Consider the following 27,101-nt stretch of genomic DNA (forward strand, 5'->3'; position numbering starts at 1 on the left):
TGTCACATCCGACAAGCATCAGAGCCGGTGTAGTAACATTCAATCTTAGTCCTGTATTGAAGCTTTGCCTGTTTGATGGTTCATCTGAGGGCATAGCGCGATTTCGTATAAGCGTCCGGATTAGTGTCGCGCTCCTTGAAAGCGGCACCTCTAGCCTTTAGCTCGGTGCGGATGTTGCCTGTAATCCATGGCTTCCGGTTGGGATATGTACTTACGGTCACTGTGGGGATGAAGTCGTCGATGCACTTATTGATGAAGCCGGCGACTGAGGTGGTATAATCCTCAATGCCATTGGATGAATCACGGAACATATTCCAGTCTGTGCTAGCAAAACACTCCTGTAGCGTGGCATCTACGTCATCTGACCACTTCGGTATTGAGCGAGTCACTGGTACTTCCTGCTTTAATTTTTGCTTGTAAGCAGGAATCAGCAGGATATAATTATGGTCAGATTTGCCGAATGGAGTGCGAGGGAGAGTTTTGTTTGCGTCTCTGTGTGTGGATTAAAGGTGGTCTAGAGTTATTTTTTTCTCTCTGGTTGCACATGTTACATGGTGGTAAAAATGACGTAAAACGGATTTAAGTTTGCCTGCATTAAAGTCCCCGGCCACTAGGAATGTCGCTTCTGGATGAGCATTTAATTGTTTGCTTATGGCCTTATACAGCTCGTTGAGTACGGTCTTAGTGCAAGCATCGGTTTGTGGTTGTAAATAGACGGCTACGAATAATATAGATGAGAACTCTCTTGGTAGATAGTGTGGTCTACAGCTTATCATGAGATACTCTACCTTAGGCGAGCAATACCTCGAGACTTCTTGAATATTAGACATTGCGCACCAGCAATTATTGACAAATAGACACACAACCCCCCGCCCCTTGTCTTACCAGACGTAGCTGCTCTGTCCTGCAGATGCACGGAAAACTCAGCCAGCTCTATATTATCCGCGTCGTCGTTCAGCCACGACTCCGTGAAACATAAGATATTACAGCTTTCTACTCTCGACCTTAGATCATCAAGTTAAATCAGGAGAGTTATTCATGTAGACAATTAGGAAATAATGAATGTGCAAATTAAATTTCAACCTATAGATGGGTTAACTGACGTTATGAAAACGATGCTTCCATGGGGCAGAAGTCAGTCCGTCTATAGTTATAGTTCCATTCAATCCCATATATTGGATGAACTTTCACTTTACAATGTCTTTTTTGTGCAATTAAACTGACAATATATTTAGTGTGATCAATTAAAGATTCACGGGGTGTGGTCAGCTGCTAGTTGTTAATTGAGATACAAGGGACTGTGATGTCTGCAAATGATCTAGAATGCCACAGCCCGCATGGTGTTCAACCTTCAAGTTTTCCTATGTCAGATCTGGCAACCTTTCGCATCCACTACAAGACCATGGTACTTGCCTACGGAGCAGCAAGAGGAACTGCCCCTCCCTAACTTTATGCTATCCTCAAACCCTACACCCTAACCCAAGTACTCTGTTCTGCCACCTCTGGGCCCAGATTACCAAAACATTTCTTACGCAAAAACATAAGAAGCTTCTTTTTTTTTTTAAACACGTTCATAAGATAGTGTTGAGGAATTTAATTTACTATGTTAAGATTTAATGATTTTCTTGTGAACTTCGAAAATATCTTCTAACAAATTTCTTAACTATCTTCTTAAGATTATTGTCGCTAGGCAACCAATTTAGCTAGCAAACACAATCATGTTAGCATATTTCATACTGGGTTTACTGTTCTAAAACATGTTCTTGGGTTTAAAATAATCAACACCGAAACTTTCAGATTTAGGTATTTGGTATTTTATTAGGATCCCCATTAGCTGTTGCAAAAGCTACACTTCCTGGGGTCCACGCAAAACATGAAACACAATACAGAATGACATAATACAGAACATCAATAGACAAGAACAGCTCAAGGACAGAACTACATACGTTCTTTAAAAAAGGCACACGTAGCCTACATATCAAAGCATACACACAGTATCTAGGTCAAATAGGGGAGTGGCGTTGTGCCGTGAGGTGTTGCTTTATCTATTTTTTGAAACCAGGTTTGCTGTTTATTTGAGCAATATGAGATGGAAAGAAGTTCCATGGAATAAGGGTTCTATATAATATTGTACGCTTTCTTGAATTTGTTCTGGATTTGGGGGCTGTGAAAAGACAACTGGTGGCATGTCTGGTAGGGTAAGTGTGTGTGTCAGAGTTGTGTGTAAATTGACTATACAAACAATTTGGGATTTCCAACACATTAAAGTTTCTTATAAAAATAAGTGATGCAGTCAGTCTCTCCTCAACTCTTAGCCAAGAGAGACTGGCATGCATAGTATTTATATCAGCCCTCTAATTACAATGAAGAGCAAAATGTGCCGCTCTGTTCTGGGCCAGCTGCAGCTTAACTAGATCTTTCCTTGCAGCACTGGACCACACGACTGGACAATAATCAAGATTAGACAAAACTAGAGCCTGCAGAACTTGCTTTTTGGAGTGTGGTGTCAAAAAGCAGAGCATCTCTTTATTACGGACAGACCTTTCCCCATCTTTACAACCTTTGAATGTATATGTTTTGACCATGACAGTTTACAATCTAAGGTAACGCCAAGTCATCTAGTCTCCTCAACTTGTTCAACAGCCACACCATTCATTACCAGATTCAGCTGAGGTCAAGAACTTAAGGAAGGATTTGTACCAAATACAAAGCTCTTAGTTTTAGAGATGTTCAGGACCAGTTTATTACTGGCCACCCATTCCAAAACAGACTGCAACTCTTTGTTAAGGGTTTCAGTGACTTCATTAGCTGTGGTTGCTGATGCGTATATTGTTGAATCATCAGCAGACATGGACACACATGCTTTGTTAAATGCCAGTGGCAGGTCATTGGTAAAATTAGAAAAGAGTAGAGGGCTGCCCTGCGGAACACCACACTTTACATGTTTGAAATCAGAGAAGCTTCCATTAAAGAAAACCCTTTGAGTTAATTTAGATAGATAGCTCTGAATCCACGATATGGCAGAGGTTGAAGAGCCATAACACATATGTTTTTTAAACAACAGGTTATGGTCAATAACATCAAAGGCTGCACTGAAATCTAAAATTACAGCTCCCACAATCTTCTTATTATCAATTTCTAACAAACCAATCATCAGTAATTTGTGTCAGTGCAGTACATGTTGAGTTCCCTTCTCTATAAGCATGCTGAAAGTCTGTTGTTAATTTGTTTACAGAGAAATAGCATTGTATTTGGTCAAATACTTTTTTTCTAACAGTTTGCTAAGAGCTGATGAAGTTTGTGAGTGAATTAAACATACTTAATTGCTGACATTAGTTTATTATCTCACTGCCCTGAGTTTATGACAAGGGTTTAGCTGTCTTGGAATAACGAACATTTCCAAGAACAATCCAATAATTTTATTTTCAATAATTTCTTCTTAATTTTTTTTGCTTAAGGAGAAACATAAGCAATAACACAAGAACATTTCCAATATCCTTTTGGAGGAATAGCTTTGCTTACATTTCTTCATAGGTATATAGTTAAGGAAAAAATGATAGTTAATACGACATTTCTTCTTAAGAAGGTTTTGTGAATCTATGCCCAGATCTTTTGGCCCTAACCCCTACGGGAGGGCAGCTCCCGCTCAGCCCAGTCAAAGCTCTTCTCTGTCCTGGCATCCCAATGATGGAACCAGCTTTCCCCTGAAGCTAAGACAGCCGAGTCCCTGCCCATCTTCCGAAAACGTCTGAAACCCTACCTCTTCAAAGAGTATCTTAAATAATCCCACAGATAACACACCCAAAAAAACTAAACAACAACAACAACCTTGCCTTTTCATCAACTAACACTCACATTTTTTTTTACTGGAACTGACTTTGCTGATAGCTACTTTACTGAGGAATAATGTACTTACTACGACTGAGGTACTGTATGTGGCGGTCCCACCTAGATATCTTAAGATGAATGAACAAACTCTAAGTCACTCTGGATAAGAGTGTCTGCTAAATTACTAAAATGTAAATGGAATGTCATATGCAGACTTTTTGTATTTGGTCAAACACATTTCAAGATTCTTTTGATGATTTTGAAAATAATGTTGACATATGTCACAAAAACATAACAGTATAAAACAATATACAGTTGAAGTCAGAAGATTACATACACTTAGGTTGGAGTCATTAAAACTTGTTTTTCAACCACCCCACAAATGTATTGTTAACTTCTTATGGCTGCAATCACGTTAACGGGATGATATGACAACAGCCAGTGAAAGTGCAGGGCGCCAAATTCAAAACAACAGAAATCTCATAATTAAAATTCCTCAGACATAAATGTGTCTTATACCATTTTAAACGGTAATCTTGTTGTTAATCCCACCAAAGTGTCCGATTTCAAATATGCTTTTCAGCAAAAGCACCACAAACGATTATGTTAGGTCACCCCCAAGCCACAGAATAAGCACAGCCATTTTTCCAGCCAAAGATAGCAGTCACAAAAAGCACAAACAGAGATAAAATTAATCACTAACCTTTGATGATCTTCATCAGATGACACTCATAGGACTTCATGTTACACAATACATGTACAGTGGGACAAAAACGTATTTAGTCAGCCACCAATTGTGCAAGTTCTCCCACTTAAAAAGATGAGAGAGGCCTGTAATTTTCATCATAGGTAGTACACTTCAACTATGACAGACAAAATGAGAAAAAAAAATCCAGAAAATCACATTGTAGGATTTTTAATGAATTTATTTGCAAATTATGGTGGAAAATAAGTATTTGGTCACCTACAAACAAGCAAGATTTTTGGCTCTCACAGACCTGTAACTTCTTCTTTAAGAGGCTCCTCTGTCCTCCACTCGTTACCTGTATTAATGGCACCTGTTTGAACTTGTTATCAGTATAAAAGACACCTGTCCACAACCTCAAACAGTCACACTCCAAACTCCACTATGGCCAAGACCAAAGAGCTGTCAAAGGACACCAGAAACAAAATTGTAGACCTGCACCAGGCTGGGAAGACTGAATCTGCAATAGGTAAGCAGCTTGGTTTGAAGAAATCAACTGTGGGAGCAATTATTAGGAAATGGAAGACATACAGATCATCTCCCTCGATCTGGGGCTCCACGCAAGATCTCACCCCGTGGGGTCAAAATGATCACAAGAACGGTGAGCAAAAATCCCAGAACCACACGGGGGGACCTCGTGAATGACCTGCAGAGAGCTGGGACCAAAGTAACAAAGCCTACCATCAGTAACACACTACGCCGCCAGGGACTCAAATCCTGCAGTGCCAGACGTGTCCCCCTGCTTAAGCCAGTACATGTCCAGGCCCGTCTGAAGTTTGCTAGAGGGCATTTGGATGATCCAGAAGAAGATTGGGAGAATGTCATATGGTCAGATGAAACCAAAATATAACTTTTTGGTTAAAACTCAACTCGTCGTGTTTGGAGGACAAAGAATGCTGAGTTGCATCCAAAGAACACCATACCTACTGTGAAGCATGGGGGTGGAAACATCATGCTTTGGGGCTGTTTTTCTGCAAAGGGACCAGGACAACTGATCCGTGTAAAGGAAAGAATGAATGGGGCCATGTATCGTGAGATTTTGAGTGAAAACCTCCTTCCATCAGCAAGGGCATTGAAGATGAAACGTGGCTGGGTCTTTCAGCATGACAATGATCCCAAACACACCGCCCGGGCAACGAAGGAGTGGCTTCGTAAGAAGCATTTCAAGGTCCTGGAGTGGCCTAGCCAGTCTCCAGATCTCAACCCCATAGAAAATCTTTGGAGGGAGTTGAAAGTCCGTGTTGCCCAGCAACAGCCCCAAAACATCACTGCTCTAGAGGAGATCTGCATGGAGGAATGGGCCAAAATACCAGCAACAGTGTGTGAAAACCTTGTGAAGACTTACAGAAAACATTTGACCTCTGTCATTGCCAACAAATGGTATATAACAAAGTATTGAGATAAACTTTTGTTATTGACCAAATACTTATTTTCCACCATAATTTGCAAATAAATTCATTAAAAATCCTACAATGTGATTTTCTGGATTTTTTCCCCTCATTTTGTCTGTCATAGTTGAAGTGTACCTATGATGAAAATTACAGGCCTCTCTCATCTTTTTAAGTGGGAGAACTTGCACAATTGGTGGCTGACGAAATACTTTTTTGCCCCACTGTATGTTTTGTTTGATAAAGTTCATATTTATATAAAAAAATCTGAGTTTACATTGGCGTGTTACGTTCACTAGTTCCAAAAACATCCAGTGATTTTGCATAGCCACATCTATTCAACAGAAATACTCATCATAAATGTAGATGATAATACAAGTTATACACATGGAATTATAGATATACCTCTCCTTAATGCAACCGCTGTGTCAGATTTCAAAAAGACTTTACGGAAAAAGCAAACCATGCAATAATCTGAGACTGAGCTCAGAACAATAGTCAAATTAGCCGCCATGTTGGAGTCAACAGAAACCAGAAATAAAATGATAAATATTCCCTTACCTTTGATGATCTTCATCAAAATGCACTCCCAGGAATCCCAGGTCCACAATAAATGCTTGATTTGTTCAATAATGTCCGTTATTTATGTCCAATTAGCTACTTTGGTTAGTGCGTTTGGTAAACAATTCCAAAGTCACGAAGCGCGTTCACTAAAACGTGACGAAATGTCCAAAAGATCCGTAACGGTCAGTAGAAACATGTCAAACGATGTATTGAATCAATCTTTAGAATGTTGTTAACATACATACCCTCCAGGTTCTCTCTCCAGGCCAGACCCAGGAGAGCCGTCTGTCCTGAGCAGCCTGAGCCGCCCGTCTGTCCTGAGCTGCCTGAGCCGCCCGTCTGTCCTGAGCTGCCTGAGCCGCCCGTCTGGCCTGAGCCGCCCGTCTGTCCTGAGCCGCCTGAGCCGCCCGTCTGTCCTGAGCCGCCTGAACCACCCGTCTGTCCTGAGCCGCCTGAGCCGCCCGTCTGTCCTGAGCCGCCTGAGCCGCCCGTCTGTCCTGAGCCGCCCGTCAGTCAGTCAGGAGCCGCCCGTCAGTTAGGAGCTGCCGGAGTCGCCCTCCTGTCCGGAGCTGCCGGAGTCGCCCTCCTGTCCGGAGCTGCCGGAGTCGCCCTCCTGTCCGGAGCTGCCGGAGTCGCCCTCCTGTCCGGAGCTGCCGGAGTCGACCTCCTGTCCGGAGCTGCCGGAGTCGACCTCCTGTCCGGAGCTGCCGGAGTCGACCTCCTGTCCGGAGCTGCCGGAGTCGCCCTCCTGTCCGGAGCTGCCGGAGTCGCCCTCCTGTCAGGAGCTGCCAGAGTCGCCCTCCTGTCCGGAGCTGCCCCTCAGTCCAGTGGTGCCCTTTACTAGGGTCTCCAATCCAGGGTCGGTGACGAGGGTCGCCGCTCCTAAGGTATCACAGAAGTGGGCCGAGACTATGGTGGAGTGGGGTCCTCGTCCCGCTCCAGAGCCGCCACCGCGGTAAATGCCCACCCAGACCCTCCCCTATAGGTTCAGGTTTTGCGGCCGGAGTCCGCACCTTTGGGGGGGGGGATACTGTCACGTTCTGACCTTAGTTCCTTTTTTATGTCTTTATTTTAGTTTGGTTAGGGCATGAGTTGGGGTGGGCATTCTATGTTGTTTTCTATGTTTTGTTCTGTTGGTAGATTTCTATGTGTTGGGCCTAGTATGGTTCACAATCAGAGGCAGGTGTCAGTTGTCTCTGATTGGGAGCCATATTTAGGTAGCCTGTTTGTCATTGTGTGTTGTGGGTGATTATTTTCTGTTCTGTGTTTTGCTTCACCGTACAGGACTGTTCGTTTGTCGTTTTATTGTTTTTGTTCAGTGTTTAGTATTCTTATTAAAACAATATGGACACTTACCACGCTGCGCATTAGTCCTCCTCTTCTTCCACCCACGACGAGCGTTACAAAACCGTTTTAGAAACTTCAGAGTGTTTTCTATCCAATACTAATAATAATATGCATATATTAGCAACTATGACTGAGGAGCAGGCCGTTTACTCTGGGCACCTCCGTGCACCTTTCATCCAAGCTACTCAATACTGCCCCTGCAGCCATAAGAAGTTAACCAACTATAGTTTTGGCAAGTCGTTTAGGACATCTACTTTGTGCATGACACAAGTAATTTTTCCAACAATTGTTTACAGACATATTACTTCACTTATAATTCACTGTATCACAATTCCAGTGGGTCAGAAGTTTTACATACACTAAGTTGACTGTGCCGTTAAACAACTTGGAAAATTCCAGAAAATGATGTCATGGCTTTAGAAGCTTCTGATAGGCTAATTAACATAATTTGAGTCAATTGGAGGTGTACCTGTGTATGTATTTCAGGGCCTACCTTCAAACTCAGTGCCTCTGCTTGACATCATGGGAAAATCAAAAGAAATCAGTCAAGACCTCAGAAAAAAAATGTTGACCTCCACAAGTCTGGTTCATCCTTGGGAGCAATTTCCAAACGCCTGAAGGTACCACGTTCATCTGTACAAACAATAGTACGCAAGTATAAACACCATGGGACCACGCAGCCGTCATACCGCTTAGGAAGGAGACGCGTTCTGTCTCCTAGAGATGAACGCACTTTGGTGCGAAAAGTGCAAATCAATCCCAGAACAGCAGCAAAGGACCTTGTGAAGATGCTGGAGGAAACAGGTACAAAAATATCAATATCCACAGTAAAACGAGTCCTATATCGACATAACCTGAAAGGCCGCTCAGCAAGGAAGAAGCCACTGCTCCAAAACCGCCATAAAAAAGCCAGACTACGGTTTGCAACTGCACATGGGGACAAAGATCGTACTTTTTGGAGAAATGTCCTCTGGTCTGATGAAACAAAAATAGAACTGTTTGGTCATAATGACCATCGTTATGTTTGGAGAAAAAAGGGGGAGGCTTGCAAGCCGAAGAACACCATCCCAACCGTGAAGCACGGGGCTGGCAGCATGTTGTGGGGGTCCTTTGCTGCAGGAGGGACTGGTGCACTTCACAAAATAGATGGCATCATGAGGTAGGAAAATGATGTGGATATATTGAAGACATCAGTTAGGAAGTTAAAGCTTGGTCGCAAATGGGTCTTCCAAATGGACAATGACCCCAAGCATACTTCCAAATTTGTGGCAAAATGGCTTAAGGACAACAAAGTCAAGATATTTGAGTGGCCATCACAAAGCCCTGACCTCAATCCAAAAGAAAATTCTGTGGGCAGAACTGAAAAAGCGTGTGCGAGCAAGGAGGCCTGACTCCGTTACACCAGCTCTGTCAGGAGGAATGGGCCAAAATTCACCCAACTTATTGTGGGAAGCCTGTGGAAGGCTACCCTAAACTTTGACCCAAGTTAAACAATTTAAAGGCAATGCTACCAAATACTAATTGAGTGTATGTAAACTTCTGACCCACTGGGAATGTGATAAAAGAAATAAAAGCTGAAATAAATCATTCTCTCTACTATTATTCTGACATTTTCTATTCTTAAAATAGAGTGGTGATCCTAACTGATATAGGACAGGGACATTTTACTGTGATTAAATGTCAGGAATTGTGAAAAACTTTAAATGTATTTGGCTAAGGTGTATGTAAACTTCCGACTTCAACTGTACAGTATATACAGTACCAGTCAAAAGTTTGGACACACCTACTCATTCAACGGTTTTTCTTTATTTTTACTATTTTCTACATTGTAGAATAATAGTGAAGACATCAAAACTATGAAATAACACATATGGAATCATGTAGTAACCAAAAGAGTGTTAAACAAATCAAAATATATATTATATTTAAGATTCTTAAAAGTAGCCACCCTTTGCATTGATGACAGTTTTGCACACTCTTGGCATTCTCTCAACCAGCTTCACCTGGAATGCTTTTCCAACAGTCTTGAAGGAGTTCCCACATATGCTGAGCACTTGCTGGCTGCTTTTCCTTCACTCTACGGTCCAACTCATCCCAAACCATCTCAATTGGGTTTAGGTTGGGTGATTGTGGAGGCCAGGTCATCTGATGCAGTACTCCATCACTCTCCTTCTTGGTAAAATAGCCCTTACACAGCCTGGAGGTGTGTTGTGCAAACCAGATGGGATGGCGTATCACTGCAGAATGCTGTGGTAGCCATGCTGGTTAAATGTGCCTTGAATTCTAAATAAATCAGACTGTGTCACAAGCAAAGCACACCCACACCATCACACCTCCTCCTTCATGCTTCACGGTGGAAACTACACATGCAGAGATCATCCATTCACTTCCTCTGCGTCTTACAAAGACTTGGCGGCTGGAATCAAAAATCTCAAATTTGGACTCATCTGACCAAAGGACAGATTTCCACCGGTCTAATGTCCATTGCTCGTGGTTCTTGGCCCAAGCCAGTCTCTTCTTATTATTAGTGGCCTTTAGTAGTGGTTTCTTTGCAGTAATTCGACAATGAAGGCCTGATTCACGCCGTCTCCTCTGAACAGTTGATGTTGAGATGTGTCTGTTACTTGAACTCGGTGAAGCATTTATTTGGGCTGCAATTTCTGAGGCTGGTAACGCTAATGAACTTATCCTGCAGCAGAGGCAACTCTGGGTCTTCCTTTCCTGAGGCAGTCCTCATGAGAGCCAGTTTCATCATAGCGCTAGATGATTTTATCGACTGCACTTGAAGAAACTTTAAAAGTTCTTGAAATTTTCCGCATGGACTGACCTTCATGTCTTAAAGTAATGATGGACTGTCATTTCTCTTTGCTTATTTAAGCTGTTCTTGCCATACTATGGACTTTGTCTTTTACCAAATAGGGCTATCTTGTATATCACCCCTACCTTGTCACAACACAACTGATTGCCTCAAATGCAGTAAGAAGGAAATCAATTGCACAAATTAACTTTTAACAAGGCACACCTGTTAATTGAAATGCATTCCAGGTGACTATCTCATGAAGCTGGTTGAGAGATTGCCAAGAGTGTGCAAAGGGTGGCTACTTTGAAGAAACTAAAATCTAAAATATATTTTGATTTGATTAACACTTTTTTGGTTACTACATGATTCCATATGTGTTATTTCATAGTTTTCATAGATTGGATGTCTTCACTATAATTCTCTGTAGAAAATAGGAGAAATAAAGAAAAACCCTTGAATGAGTAGGTGTGTCCAAACTTTTGACTGGTACTGTATATATTGTTATAATATGTTTTATTGCCACATACACCGGATAGGTGCAGTGAAATGTGTTGTTTTACAGAGTCAGCCATAGTAGTACGGCACATCGACAGATTGTTCACCTTGTTGGCTCGGGTATTCGAAACAGCTACCTTTCGCCCTATATAGTGATATAGCTGGTAGATGTTGTCTCACTCACTCTACTTCTAACATTCCCCTTTTTCTTTTTAACACTCTTCGTGTAGCCAAATATGTTAACAATGAGCAACTTTTGATTCAGTTAGGAAGTTTAGACAGAAGGACAGGTCCATTGGCTCCCTGGAGTACTTAAATCTCTACATCTGAAAGACAAACAACATCTGTTTACTCCTAGCAAACAATCTCTGGCTAGGCTGTGGTGTAGATATCACACACATGACGTACAAGCAGTGGGTTTTCAAAGTCTCTATCACACTGGGATTCCAGGGTTATATTCAAGATAAAATTCTAATTGGTTTTGCATCCATGCAATTTGCATGACATGATGCACCCACCAAAGGCATGATGCACCCAAAAAGGCAACTGATAAAAAAACATAATAAACATTCAATGTGTGTGAGTGCACGTGTGTTAGCGTGTGAGAGAGAAGAGTGTGCGCGTACATCCAATGATAGGAGGTAGCCCTTGGTAAGCAAAGTCGTGACAAATTCATGCAGGATTCACCCCAGGCATCAAAGAGGAGGAAGTGAAAAAATGGACGATGAGAAATCCTCTAGGGCTCTGGTCTGCAGTGAATCGCCACAGCGTGAATATGTTCTGCTTTGTTTCATTGACATCCTGCCTCTCTGGATCTACCTGCAGCCACGACAGGAAGAATACACACTGTCAAGGCCCCGGCTATGATTTATGGAACTGCAGAGTTCAGGCGGCAGCGACCCCAAGGTGCTGCTGGGAGATAAAATCCTGCATGGACCAACGACCCATCACGGACCACCATCGCCACACTCCCCTCTCAGCTAGTCGCACCGCACACTTCCCCTCCAAGGCCAAGACATCATATCACGCCATATCTAGGCTAACTGCAACACACAATATATTATTATATTATAAACTGGGTGGTTCGAGCCCTGAATGCTGATTGGCTGAAAGCCGTGGTATATCAGACCGTATACCATCAGTATGACAAAACATTTATTTTTACTGCTCTAATTATGTTGGTAACCAGTTTATAATAGCAATAAGGCACCTCAGGGGTTTTTGATATATGGCCAATATACCACGGCTAAGGGCTGTGTCCTGGCACTCTGCGTTGCATCGTGGTTAAGAACAGCCCTGAGCCGTGGCCTATTGGCCATATACCACACCTCCTCGGGCCTTTTTGCTTAATTATATTATACGGACCAGCTAGCAACAACACGCCTGATATGTTAGATTTAACAAAGCTGAATTCTACTGCAAATGTTATGAAGTAATACTGATGAATTAACATATTAAAACATTTTTTTAATTGTTGTTTTTTCTGATTATGCTATATTATTTCCACAACATAGGCTAATAGCAGATTATCCTTATTAAGAAGGGTACATTCAGAAAGGAAATAAAGAGTGGTTCCCATAATTAGGCCACTGTTACATGGTTAAAACAATTAAGTTATTGCTATTCACATTGCCTTTACCTACAATAATTATCTCAAAGCATTTTGGCACCATTAGGGCATTTATAGCAAGAGCACCTGAACCTGCCTAAGCATGGTTAAGCGTGAGACCTCCGTTAGAGCCCTATATTAAACTGCAGCCCATTGTGAGTGTGTGTTATGCTGGCCCTCCACCTCACTGTAAGACCCAACTGCAGTGGCTATCAATGGCTCTCCCAGCATGGGCTCCTCTCCTCTCTCTCCTCTTCTGCAGCAGGGGAGTCAGACGCCCACGCTTAGCTCTCATGTTACCAGGCACACCGCCAGCCCCACCTTTATTACAACACGCAGCGAAAACAACCATATTGGCTTTACTTAACAACATTAACCGTGAACACAGATTGACAGCAGCTCCCTCTGCAGCCTCCTACCGCAAATAATACAGGGGAAATTGTGTTTAATACAGAGAGCCATCCAGGGAATTAGAGATTCAAAAACAACATTTGAGTAATAAGTGAAAGCCACTGAATAGAATGAAAATGCAAATGTGGGCTGAGGACTTGCATGTTTCAAAACAAGACAAACCTGCCTGGCTTTTCAAACAAATACAGTACATTAGGGGCATCTCACTGTTGTGAAATTTGTTTAACCTGGGTGGTCCCTATATTATCTTACAGAAGGGTTGTTATTTTCCCCTCGAACTGCTCATTTAGTCTTACGGTTGATTTGGTTACATGAGTGATAATTAGACCAACAACATGGAGATTTAATTAGCTATTCAATATGAGGCCTAGTCAAGGCTTCGGTCTACACTCCTACAGAGTGATGGTTCTGAGTGTAGCACTTACTGCTTGATAGCCAGCTATGAGGAATCTATGTGTAGATTTTATAATGCACTGAAGGCCTAGATCTTCCATGTTATACCAACTCCAAAGTGAAGGGTAAGCAAATGAACAACTGAAACACTTAAGCATCTCTAGCTCATTACCAAAATCCCCAGACAGTCAACAAACGTGTAGCCCAACTCCACAATGCTAAAGCACAACCATCACCATGCCCCCCATTGGATATAAACACAGATATAACATCATGAGAACAATTTATGAAGTAATTAGCCATTATGAGCAAACAGTGCAGCGAGAAGGAGAACGTTTGCTGATTGAATTAACCACATAAATAGAAACAAAAGCAGCATCAAAGCAGCACCACAGTGCTGCTTAGTAGCTCCTTGCTGTTTAATAAACAGGGAAAAATGTGTGCTCCCAGGCCACTAGCTGGCATAATGAACGTGTCTGCATCTGAATGCTGGCTTTAAACCCTGTGGTGCTGTGATCGGACTCAGTCCTCCCATTATCTGGACACCAACGGGTTACAACAACAGAACGGGGAACGCTCACACTGCGAGGGAGCCAACACCAGGCCCCCCTTTAAAACAATAGCCTAATTACAACATTTATAACCCAGAATCTGGAATTGAATTTAGTCCAACTTAAGGCTGCGCTGGCATGAAAATACTATTTGATTAGAACAGCCGTGGTTTCATTTGTGGCGCAGCAGATTGCAGAGCATCTCTATCCGGTACGCAATCTGTATTCATTACACTGTGTAAAGGATGATCCATGTCCTGACTCTGCATTGATAATTTCATGCAGATGCACAGCGCTCCACATGGCCCTAGTGCTTCCCTTACAACGGCACTGCTCATCTCCTCTCTGCCGCCTCACATGCTGGGCTCAGCAGTGCTGCTCAGCCAATTTCAGCCTTTTAGGACCTCAAAAGGCCTCCCAGGCACCCCCACCACCCATAGCAGGGAGTATCAAAAGGCGGAGACATCAAAAGTTGAAAGAAATATATTTTAATGTATATAAATTTGCCGCCTGTGTCTGTCTGATATGTGTAGTAGCAGTTGATATTTGTAGTAGCAGTGCCATACAGATGTAATCTTCCTCTTTCATGATTTGGGACGAGGACCAGAGTCTGTGACTGGATTTGGCAGTGATTCACACATTGTCACTCTGTTGGTATCCATATGGCGCACAGCTGCATATACAGTCCTGATGAACACAGCATACAGAGATGGGGTTCTATACTGTCAAATCCAAAATAAGATTGTATATCTGTTAAATAACAATCATTACTAATACTGTGAATACTGAGAGGAATTCTGTTATAGTGATCATATTTCAAACACTGCATAGAAACAGAAGTAGGCCTACTGCTAAGTTGGCTTTAGTCTACTTGGTGTCTGTTCTGTTTCAAAACATAACTCAGATCCAAATGTATTTGACTAGGAGGCTTTAAATGAATAAAGCTAAAAATAAAGCAATACATTTTTATAAGGAGTATCGCATCAGAAGATAACCCATGGAAACTGATTTTGCTATAATTAGAAAATCCAATGTGTGCCCTCAAATCCTTTTGTCTATTTCATTATGCAAAATCTGAAGACTATTGGTCTTGACAAAGAATAAGATCCATTAGTTCCCCTTGGAGAGGAAAGTTACTTGATATCATCAGAACTCTCTGAGTGCACTGTTTAATGACTATGTCTTTCAAATTCGCAATTTTCTCTTACTATGTTCTTACCACGCTTTAAACCTACAATCCAAAACTTTATATCCGATGTAAGCCTATTTGTTCCCAAATCCCACTTTGTTGAATAATCCCTTTGAATAAACCACAAAAGCCCATTCCTCTTCTATAGTGACTGGGAGAGAAACCTTGAAAGCATTCCCCACAGCAGCAGAGCAGAGGCATAGGAAATATAAATGGCTATCCTACTCCCAAAGCAAAGCAAGAAGGGAAAAGGTAAAAGGATAAAAAACAGGAACTCTGCCTGTGCAGTCTTTTTAGTATTGCAGAGTAAACAGAGGACGAGACCTGTTGCAGAGTGGGGGAGCCAGTGTGGACAGACCTGATAAACTGCTTGTGCAGCCTCTAATCCAGGAGCTCAGCACCGTAAGCCCTCCCACAGGCAGGCCCCAACACCGCGCTGCCGCACCACGGCACGCCGGCCATGATTACACTCATCTTCCGGCAGTCACGGGGGATCCGGCTGTCCCCATCAGCAGTGAAGGACATCAGGCAACAGAGGAAAGGAGGGGTTAAACAGCCACGTCCAGACATGGACCAAGGCTTCCTTCCACAGGGTGTCAGGTCAAACCTGACCATCACAGATATTAAAAAAATAAACATTATGCAGCATTCAAGAGGTACTAGAAGCCGGCTTTGGCAAGCATTTTTCATGTTATCCAACAAATGTAAACATCTGGAGTTTGCTAAACGGCATTGGCACTTGGATTGGAACCAGTGCTGTGGTCAGATGACATGAAAGTAGAGCTCTTTGGCCATGCACACCAGTGGTGGGTTTGGCGTCTAAATGAGAATGCATAAGCAGAAAATAACCCCATACCTACTGTAAAAAATGGTGGTGGATCTTTGATGTTATGGGGCTATTTTGCTTTCACTTGTCCTGGGGCCCTTGTTAAGGTCAATGGCATCATGAACTTTACCCAGTACCAGGACATTTTAGCCAAAAACCTGGTTGTCTCTGCAGGAGGCTGACACTTGGCTGCAAGTGGATCTTCCAGCAAGACAATAACTCCAAGCACACATCAAAATCCACAAAGAAATGGTTAATTGGCCACAAAAATCAACATTTTCCAATGGCCAAGAGGGCAGTCCATAAGCACAGACTAAGGATATAAAGGATCTGGAAGGATTCTGTATGGAGGAATGGTCTAAGATCACTCCCAATGTGTTCTTCAACTCATAAAACTGTAAATAGCCCATCCAACTACCTACCTCATCCCCATATTGTTTTTATTTACTTTTTTTTCTCTTTTACACACCAGTATTTCTACTTGCACATCATCATCTGCACATCTATCACTCCAGTGTTAATTTGCTAAATTGTAATTACTTCGCTACTATGGCCTATTTATTGCCTTACCTCCTTACTACATTTGCACACACTGTATATAGATTTTTCTATTGTGTTATTGACTGTACTTTTGGTTATTCCATGTGTAACTCTGTGTTGTTGTTTTTGTTGCACTGATTTGCTTTATCTTGACCAGGTCGTAGTTGTAAATGAGAACTTGTTCTCAACTGGCCTACCTGGTTAAATAAAGGTGAAATAAAAAAATACAAAAAATACAAAATGTCTCAATGACATTATCCTCGCACGGTGAGGTATTGAAAGGTATTGAAACCAATATTGATCCCTACCTTTTTGAGAAAAAAAAGTATTACTTGTTAAACAAAATCTCTTTCTCTGACCAATTGTATTAGTATAAAATAATTTCCCTTTTTTTTTTTGCATACAATGTAGCTCAGTATTTGAATTATTTATACAGTCATTTTTGCTCATCTTTATCAAGGGTGTCAATCATTTCGGACCTCACTGTACATAAAAACAGGCCAATTCTCGTAACTACATTCCCATCCCTCCTCTGTGAAAACAAATCAATGTGCATTACATCCATTACCGTGCTCGTGGACAAGTCAGGGACTCCAAACTACTCAGCCTTTCTCTCTTCTCCTCAATACACTGCAAAAGATGTCCAAACATTCACATCTCTTAAACTGATGTGCAAATTGTACATTTCACATTCTATTCAGAATATAGCAAAGTGCAGAGGAAATTTGAAGACCTTTTATGCTCAATTAGAAATATTCATAAATCTGAGAAATCTATATCATGCCCTTTGACACTCAGTCGGGCACAACTGAGTGATCTAATAGTTCCTATCAGCATGACACTGCCCAAAATGAGTCAGTCACCTGAGATGAAATGTCATTTAATATATGTGCCATATATCTCATGTTAGATTAGACCATATCATCATCAATAAATGTCAATATAAAAAGTTCTGGACAGATTATTGTCCTTTAGGAATTCAAGACACCTCACATTCTAACTAAATTCTTTCTATTTTTTGATTATGGAGAATAACTGCCTCTGCTGAGCTTTTCCTGGATAAGTGAAGCTTGTAAATCACACATGAATTTCAGTAGCTGAAGGCAGTCGTTTTACTGTATTATATATAGTATTGCTCCCCAAAGATTTCTATGATAATACCTCACAGCCATGCCCTTCACGCAGCTTGATGTCAAACAGCCACCGTCCACAGCATGGATTAAATATAAGCACAGCACATCACTGTTTCCACTGGTTAAAAAGCTCAATATATATTTTTCAGAGGTGAGAAAATATGGGGAAGAATCTTGAATAGTTTCCATGCTCTCTCAATTTGAAATACTGCATGAAAGAGATATATTTGTACTACACAGATAAATGCAGTAACATGGCTGGCTTATTGCCTAAAATTGCTAAACGAGTATATCTAAAAAATATATATATATATTATATCACAAGCAGAAGCGGTCTAACATCAATGTATCACTGACACACTATCAGTGTCCATCAATATGTAGACTATCTTTTATGGTTAGGTGACATTGGACTAACATGAAGTGCTAGGATTTAAAATTACTTGAATGATAACTCCAGTTCAGAGTGCTGCTATGCTTTGCCCAGTCGTTGCAACATAATTAACCAGCATCAGTCTCACCATACTAAAAGCAAGACAAAGTTTGAGGTGAAGGTTTTGTAGAGAAGAAAAGAAAAAGACATCCATCCATCATAACCGTGCTATGGTGCAGCCAATTTCCACAAAGCTGCTAAGCTGATTGAGGCCGACCAAATCTTTTTCACCAGCTTACATTCCTTCAAAATGGTCATCTCAGTTCCAATATCACGGGCTTTTACTGTTTCCAATTTCACTGTTCTCGACTGAGAGTCGGTCGGCTTAGTTGGATAAAACACTCTAGCCCAGTTCCTTGTGAATGTACTGATATCTCTATAGCACAGCTTCCACATAGCTCTATTTATTTATTTACTCATGACATTATTTTTTTATTTCTATTTATAAAATGCAAGTAAACCGCCAAATAACAATTACATCAAACATACTCACTCTCTCTCACCCCCCCACCACCACACCCACACACACACAGTTACAGTGCACATACGTATAACACACACGACACCGTACCAAAACACACAAGCACCAGATACCCTACAACCTCCTACTGAAGTAGATTCAATTCCCACAGGCCCTCATTCTAAAAAAGGAAATTGGGGATATATATTATTTAATTTTTTTTAAAGAAAGGACTGTGTGGCATCAACAAAGCACTCAGAAGCTAATTGTGAAAATGTTTATTCCTACTGCTTTTTTCCCACCTGTAGATGTCTGTGTATGTGTGTGTATGCAAGAGTCATTGAGTGTATGTTCGTGTGGGCTTCTCACTAGCCTTTCGCTCTCCTCTTTTTTTTTTGCCACAACAGCAAATATCCTGTTGGCGCAGGATGCCGTGCCGTATCTGGCCCTAAAATCGATAAGGCTCCTGGCTAAGGGCTCCCATTCATCTCTTGGCCATAAAATTTGATTAGCGCTGACTACAGCACTGCAGGGAGATGGGGCCGATAGGGCAGGGCTGCAGAAGACAGCAGCAGCATTCAATTTTTTCATCCACGCTCTCTCGCTCCGTCTGTCTCTTAGCCCAGGCTCTCTCTTTTCAACATAGAGCTACCCAGGCTTAGAATTCCGCTGCCGGTTGACTCCTTTTTAGTATCTTGTTTTCTCTCTCTGAATTAGATTGAAATGACAGAACTGATGAAGCTCCAATCAGAGTTGATAAAATTAAACAAATGCCCTCGGCAGCAGCCTGAGCGGCCCGCAGACATGAAACACGCGCTCTGTTCCCTCACACAGTATCTCTGTGGCATGTGACCGCTGCTCTCAGCCAATCCGAGATCTCAACGCATGCAAGTGGCTAGCGCTTCTCAGTGGTGTGATGAGGAAGCAGGTATGAAACAAACAACTCTTCTGTTCTGAAGGTCTAGGATACAACAAAACTTGAAATCATTTGGAATTGTGAGCTACGGACACATTATTTTTAAAATACCCATAAAAGTGGGCATAGAAATTTGAATGAAGGCAGACAGGTTAATAGTAACAGTCAAAAAATAAAATATGTATATACTTGGAATGCAGAACACAGTATTAATAGTATTAATAGAAATCCACCACCTACCTGTGTCTCCCGCACATTTTCCACTGTGAAGTTGAACCAAACTCTGAAGCGAGGGTTACAGGTGTCAGGTCTGATGAACAGATCAAACTCAAATTCACTGATGTAATCAACACGTCCAAGGTTACCTGAGAAAATAAAGATCACATTCAGGAATCATTTCACCTCTTGGCAAGTAGTCTAGTTGCCAGTTATGCCTCAACTAAATGCTTTTGAAAATGTGATGCATAACCCCCCTTTCCAAGATGAATAGATTTCAAGATACTACATATGCTGCTTACTGAAATAAATCTAAAAATGTTATACTTAGAAAGGTCTTCATTGATGCATTTATGTTGCAGGCATCTCCTTCACCACTCATGTAGCTAGAACCTTGGGATATATTTTCCATTGGATTCATTAAAATTCAAGTGATCAACTTGTTATCCGTTAGATGTGTATATAATGTATCAGACACGGATGGGAGGACTGGGAGGACTAACCCTGTCCATCCCTCACCATAGCTTCTCCCTGCAGGCACAGCGACAGTGACAATACGTGGGATGAAGAGAATGGAACTTAGCTACTGTTCAGGTGAAAAATGGGAAAGCTTTGAATGGTGGTATCTTCAAAATAACAAGCCGTCAAAGATGTTCATCTAGCTTTTATTTGTAGGGCTACATATATATATACACATATATATTTCACAGCACGGATCTATCCACCGCTGTGTGATTTATACAATGTCAAATAAGCCTAGACCAGAGGCCCGGCTTAGCCCACTGGCTCGCAGACAGTTAACTCCCCAGGCAAGAGGACAACCTGCTTTGCTCTGCTCCACGTCCCTCAGCCTGTCCATGTGGTGTGGATGGAGTGTGGAAGCGACCGACCACCTGGTGCCAGGTAGCACAGAGCTAATTATCGACAGATGGGGTAACCACCACACTGTCAGAGCAGATCGCTCTCCTTCTGCCATCTGAGAGGGCTAATCCACCCGCTTCCTGAAAATCCCTTCACTCGTCACGCTGTCCACAGAAATACCATCATCTACCAACCCTCACAGGAAACTGCATGTTGCTCCTGTATGAGCTCTAAAATATATGCATTATTATTTTTTATACAAATACATCAAAGACCCCACTGGGAAATGCAATATGGATTATGGACAACAGAACCCCTACAGAATATGATCTGGAAATCATTCTGGAAGTGTCTTACAACACATGATTCTGTATTTACATGTCAGCCATTCTCTAACAGCTTTCCTGTTGCACTAATGGCTACTGGCGTTTCATTCCAACACATTGGTTGCAAAATGGAAATGCTCTCTGCAAAAATGAATATTGGCACTCTAACTGATTACACTGTGACTGTAGCTCTTGTGAACAATGCTAGAGCTGTAAGAATACAAATAGGGTCAAACATAGTGAGAGCTGTTCACAACTTATCAGACACCTGTGGCAAAGGTTGATAACTGACCTTTACTGTGCCCATTACATGAACGAACATTGTGTGCTTGCACTCGTGTGTAGTTTAAAAGGGTGTAATGTATCATCACAGCTATTTCATTTAATGACACACAACCTAGACTACCCCATAGCACAACATATTGCTACACTTGGTGGTAGTTGGGAGAAGATAAGTGAAACATAATGTACCACAAACCAAAGACACATCTGTTTTACAACCCTTACTTGAAATAACCACCTACTGTACAAACCGACAGAGAAGTGGCAGGCGCTGGCAAAGCAATCCAGAGCCATAGTTGTTAGCTGAAACAAGCACAGCTGCAGATAGCATGGTGGGGATATTAGAACGGCACATGTTCCAACCAGATGTGCTGTATAATCTATCATCTCTAATTCCAATGTCTTAGCGATTTATCTGGTTTGCCCTACCAAATATTAGCTATTAGAGGACGCAGATAATAGCCTCTAAAGGTTGTTTCATATGGAAGTGTGCATATCACAGCTACTGTTTTTGTTGACTGATTTATTTAAGCTACTTTCACTATTCAAATTAATACAATTGAAGGATGTATCTACAGGTTTGTAAACTACAGACATGTAAACATGGACTAAACATAAGTGTGTTAAAAATAAATGTCAAGAGATTCTGAAGCTTTTTAACGGCATATGATTTATGAAGAGGCAAATATATTGCATGCAATACAATTTTCTAAATATACATTAAATAATGACTAAGTCCATTGAATCTGTCATATGGCTCCAAATAGCACAAGGCTGCAACTAAACCGAAACCTTGTGTAGACTAATGCAACACCATAAAGAGCTATCAAAATCTCACTAACTCTCTGGCTCTCTCACTCAGACTGCAGCCAGAGTCCTTTCCACTAGTTTGGCATTTCAGGACCATGGACAGCGGATCAGCATATACAGTAGCTAAGAACTTTCTCAGGCACAACTACAAGAGGTTCAGAGGAATTTCAACGAAAGCACTGAAGGTCTTCATTGAATGGCATGCCACTTATCTCCTCTTCATAGATGAAAAAACGAGTCAAACCAAAAGTGCATTTACCATACCACAAACTGGTGAGGTAGAAGTTACAAATCAGAAAAGTACCAGACAAATCCAAAGATGATGAACCAACTTTTAAAACAAACTGCGGATGTCGTTGCAGGGAGATAGAAAATGCTATCTCTACTTCAAAGCACAGTAGCCACGCACTGCTAGGTTATTGAGCGTGATGCTTGAAGACCTGAAGTGAGGGATAGCACAGGCCTCAAGGTTAGAATGGCATGTTCAGCTTGTGGAGCAGGGATATGACACAGTATTGATTTTAATTGTAATTTTATGGTGGCTAACTCCAGATTCCAATGCTGCAGTACTAATCAATTCCATATTATTCAGTATTTAACAAACATAAATGGCAAACAGACCTCTCTAAATCCTAAAGCATAAAAATACCATCATATTGGTAGCCTATAGACTACTTGGAAAAGTGAGAGTGACTTATCTAAAGTTGTTTTATTAATTTGCACAAAGTTGCAGTCAAACTATAGTGTAATTAGTGTAGGTTACACTAGAGGAAAGATAAAGAGGGAGAAAGCAACAGAGAAAAACATCAGTTATCTAATAAGAGTTGCTACTGCATAATTCCTCTTAAGGCTTGTGTGTCTACATTCGTCCTTAGTGGAGGTTTCATAAATTATGTTCCATATCAATCATCTATAAAAATAAATATAAAAGAGAGTCGCACACATAAACTCCCAGTAATTTATTGGGTAAATCACCAACGTTTCGGTATCACTGTGCCTTCAGGGTAATATAATGAATACTTGAACCAGGTTATGTAGACAAACAGTGCAATTAGTGCAACCAATGACAATAGTGAGGGGTGGGTCATAATTATTAAGTTAATTAGAATGAATTATATATCAATCATCAACCATTGGGAGAAACATATGCAGCACTTACAATTTAATAAATTGTGTTTCAACAAATGGCCTAACTGTAAGAACCCACCCAGTGGGCTGAGTAAACCTACTAAAGGCTTTGCTGTTCTTTGACAATCAGTTTAAACATGACAGGTTCTCCATAAGAACTCCGTAGTTTGTACGAAACCCCCTCTCTTTCTCTCTCGCTTTCTAGTCTCTATATCTTTATTTTCTTAATTAAAAGATTGGGGGAAACGGTGAACCATCTGAATGTATACCGGTTTTAGTGAAGACACACCATGTGTCTCTCTCTCTCCACTACTGCTGTGTGCTGTCCAAACTCCTGCGATTTGAGTACTTTGTTCCCCCATTATAAATATTTGTTCATGTTTCCCAAAGTTCAAATCAATTTATGTTACATTTATATTCCATATAATCTTTGAGTAATTACTGGCTAGTGCTACCCAATCTCGTTCCCTTTCCGGATATTGCAACATTGTCGATATTTCTGTTAAATTTGGTACACAGTACGTTGCATTTCATTTTCTATTTCCTCTCCTCTGAGTGGGTGCAAGCTTAAAGTGCACATGAACATTTGCAAGTTCATTTTATACCCAATAAATGTGCTTGTGTCAAATTTTCAAAGCAGTCTGATCCGATACAAAAGTACAAAAGCTTGTATGAAATTTAAATTACAACAAAATGTGATGCTTCGTTTGATCACATGCATTTTCAAAACATGTTGCAAAATGTGAGATCCCACCATAGACAAGGTGTTTCTCAATATGCATACTACGGTGCTCCACACTATCATGCTCCGAGTTCAGTCTCCGAGGACGTTCTCTTGAGTACGTTCTTGTGAGGATGAGAGTGTGGAGAACGCATCAAATGTTACATAAGAGAAGCACCTGCACTCTGTGCTACTTACTGCATTACCTTTGACCAATACAGACGAAAAAAGATACATTTTTACTTCATAATCATCAGCCAAGCAAGATTAGCAAATGTCTATATTTTCAAGTAATGTGGTGGCGGCATCATGTTATGGGTATGCTTGTCACTGGCAGGCAATGGGGAGTTTGTCAGAATCAAAAGAAATATGAAAGGAGCAAAGCCCAGGTTAAAAAAAAACGGGAAAACCTGCCTCAATGTTTTATACCCTGGGATAGAGTTTTTTGTATTTGATATAAAAATACATTATGACACCTTTCAGTTTTCGCAATGGCATTGACATATGATGACAAACCAAATGCGTTTGAAGGATCCTTTTAGTCTTCTTCTAATGCATCTTAAGGGGAAAATAACCCAAAAGTAACAGAAAGTAATATGATTACCGTACTGAGTTTCGGTAATACAAAAGTTATTTTACTGATTACAATTTTGGACAGGTTACTAGTAACTGTAAAGTAACCTACCTAAGCAATCCGGAAAAATGGAGGATGCAAGTGGAAGAAAGTAGGGAACTTTTTTGTCTGCCCTTTATTAAAGACCATATTTGGCAACAAAAAGAATTTCATAAATAAAACAATTATATCAGTTTTACTTGAGGACCAAAATATTGATTGTGGTGCCATACATGTTGCAAAATAGTTGGGAAGAGATTTTTGAAGTGCCGATTCCGTGGCACATGGTTTCCGAATTGATACGCAAAACAACGCTTGATCCAAAACTTAGAGTTTTTCCATTTAAAATTATTTTACAAAATTTTTGCCACAAATATAATGTTATGTAATGGGGCATACAACCAGCTCAGCTATGCAGATTTTGCTACGAAGAGGCAGAATCACTAGATCATTCATTTTTGTATTGCCCATATGTAGCTTGTTTCTGGTCACAATTTTCAGGTATGGCTGAAAAATCACAACATTTATCTAAAATTAACCCTACAAATAGCACTGTTGGGAGATTTGGAAAACCATTGTCAATCAATCAACAATATAATAATACTTTTAGTAAAAATACTTATCTTTAACTCACAATCTGTAGATACTACAGTATGCGATTAGACAGGTTCAGAGTTTATGTGAAACATCTCAGCACAGTTAAAAAATATATAGCACATGAAAATCACAAGAGGGCGGTTTACAGAGATAGGTGGGATGGACTGAGAGTAGCTGAGGGGTAGATTTAGAAGCTCATGTCCTATAATATACAGTTGAATTCGGAAGTTTACATACACCTTAGCCAAATACATTTACACTCAGTTTTTCACATTTCCTGACATTTAATCCTAGTAAAAATTCCCTGTCCTAGGTCAGTTAGGATCACCACTCTATTTTAAGAATGTGAAATGTCAGAACAATAGTAGAGAGAATTATTTATTTCAGCTTTTATTTCTTTCATCACATTCCCAGTGGGTCAGAAGTTTACATACACTCAATTAGTATTTGGTCGCATTGCCTTTAAATTGTTTAACTTGAGTCAAACGTTTCGGGTAGCCTTCCACAACCTTCCCACAATAAGTTGGGTGAATTTTGGCCCATTCCTCCTGACAGAGCTGGTGTAACTGAGTCAGGTTTGTAGGCCTCCATGCTCGCACATGCTTTTTCAGTTCTGCCCACACATTTTCTATAGGATTGAGGTCAGGGCTTTGTGATGGCCACTCCAATACCTTGACTTTGTTGTACTTAAACCAGTTTGCCACAACTTTGGAAGTATGCTTGGTGTCATTGTCCATTTGGAAGACCCATTTGCGACCAAGCTTTAACTTCCTGACTGATGTCTTGAGATGTTGCTTCAATATATCCACATAATTTTCCTGCCTCATGATGCCATCTATTTTGCGAAGTGCACCAGTCCCTCCTGCAGCAAAGCACCCCCACAACATGATGCTGCAACCCCCGTGCTTCACGGTTGGGATGGTGTTCTTTGGCTTGGAAGCCTCCCCCTTTTCCCTCCAAACATAACGATGGTCATTATGACCAAACAGTTCTATTTTGTTTCATCAGACCAGAGGACATTTCTCCAAAAAGTACGATCTTTGTCCCCAAGTGGAGTTGCAAACCGTAGTCTGGCTTTTTTATAGCGGTTTTGGAGCAGTGGCTTCTTCCTTGCTGAGCGGCCTTTCAGGTTATGTCGATATAAGACTCGTTTTACTGTGGATATAGATACTTTTGTACCTGTTTCCTCCAGCATCTTCACAAGGTCCTTTGCTGTTGTTCTGGGATTGATTTGCACTTTTCGCACCAAAGTACGTTCATCTCTAGGAGACAGAACGCGTCTCCTTCCTGAGCGGTATGACGTCTGCGTGGTTCCATTGTGTTTATACTTCCGTACTATTGTTTGTACAGATGAACGTGGTACCTTCAGGCGTTTGGAAATTGCTCCCAAGGATGAACCAGACTTGTGGAGGTCTACAATTTTTATTCTGAGGTCTTGGCTGATTTCTTTAGATTTTCCCATGATGTCAAGCAAAGAGGCACTGAGTTTGAAGGTAGTCCTTGAAATACATCCACAGGTACACCTCCAATTGACTCAAATGATGTCAATTAGCCTATCAGAAGCTTCTAAAGCCATGACATAATTTTCAGGAATTTTCCAAGCTGTTTAAAGGCACAGTCAACTTAGTGTATGTAGACTTCTGACCCACTAGTATTGTGACACAGTGAACTATAAGTGAAATAATATATCTGTAAACAATTGTTGGAAAAATGACTTGTGTCATGCACAAAGTAGCTGTCCTAAACGACTTGTCAAAACTATAGATTGTTAACAAGAAATTTGTGGAGTGGTTGAAAAACAAGTTTTAATGACTCCAACCTAAGTGTATGTAAACTTCCGACTTCAACTGTATATATGACTGAAAATACAATGTATAATGATTAAGTACTATCTATCCAGATGTAATGTACAGTGCATT

The 27,101-nt window shown here is 41.0% G+C and overlaps 1 protein-coding gene across 1 annotated transcript in view; it reads right to left on the bottom strand.

The window, feature by feature from the left end:
- agbl4 (ATP/GTP binding protein-like 4) overlaps positions 1 to 27,101 on the bottom strand; it is a 182,547-nt gene that overhangs the window by 140,059 nt on the left and 15,387 nt on the right. The window contains exon 3 of the mRNA XM_039001677.1: positions 19,869 to 19,993. Coding sequence (XP_038857605.1) covers positions 19,869 to 19,993 — 125 coding nt within the window. The remainder of the gene's footprint in view (positions 1 to 19,868; positions 19,994 to 27,101) is intronic.

The sequence above is a fragment of the Salvelinus namaycush genome, chromosome 10 (assembly GCF_016432855.1).
Source record: "Salvelinus namaycush isolate Seneca chromosome 10, SaNama_1.0, whole genome shotgun sequence".
NCBI lineage: Eukaryota > Metazoa > Chordata > Actinopteri > Salmoniformes > Salmonidae > Salvelinus > Salvelinus namaycush.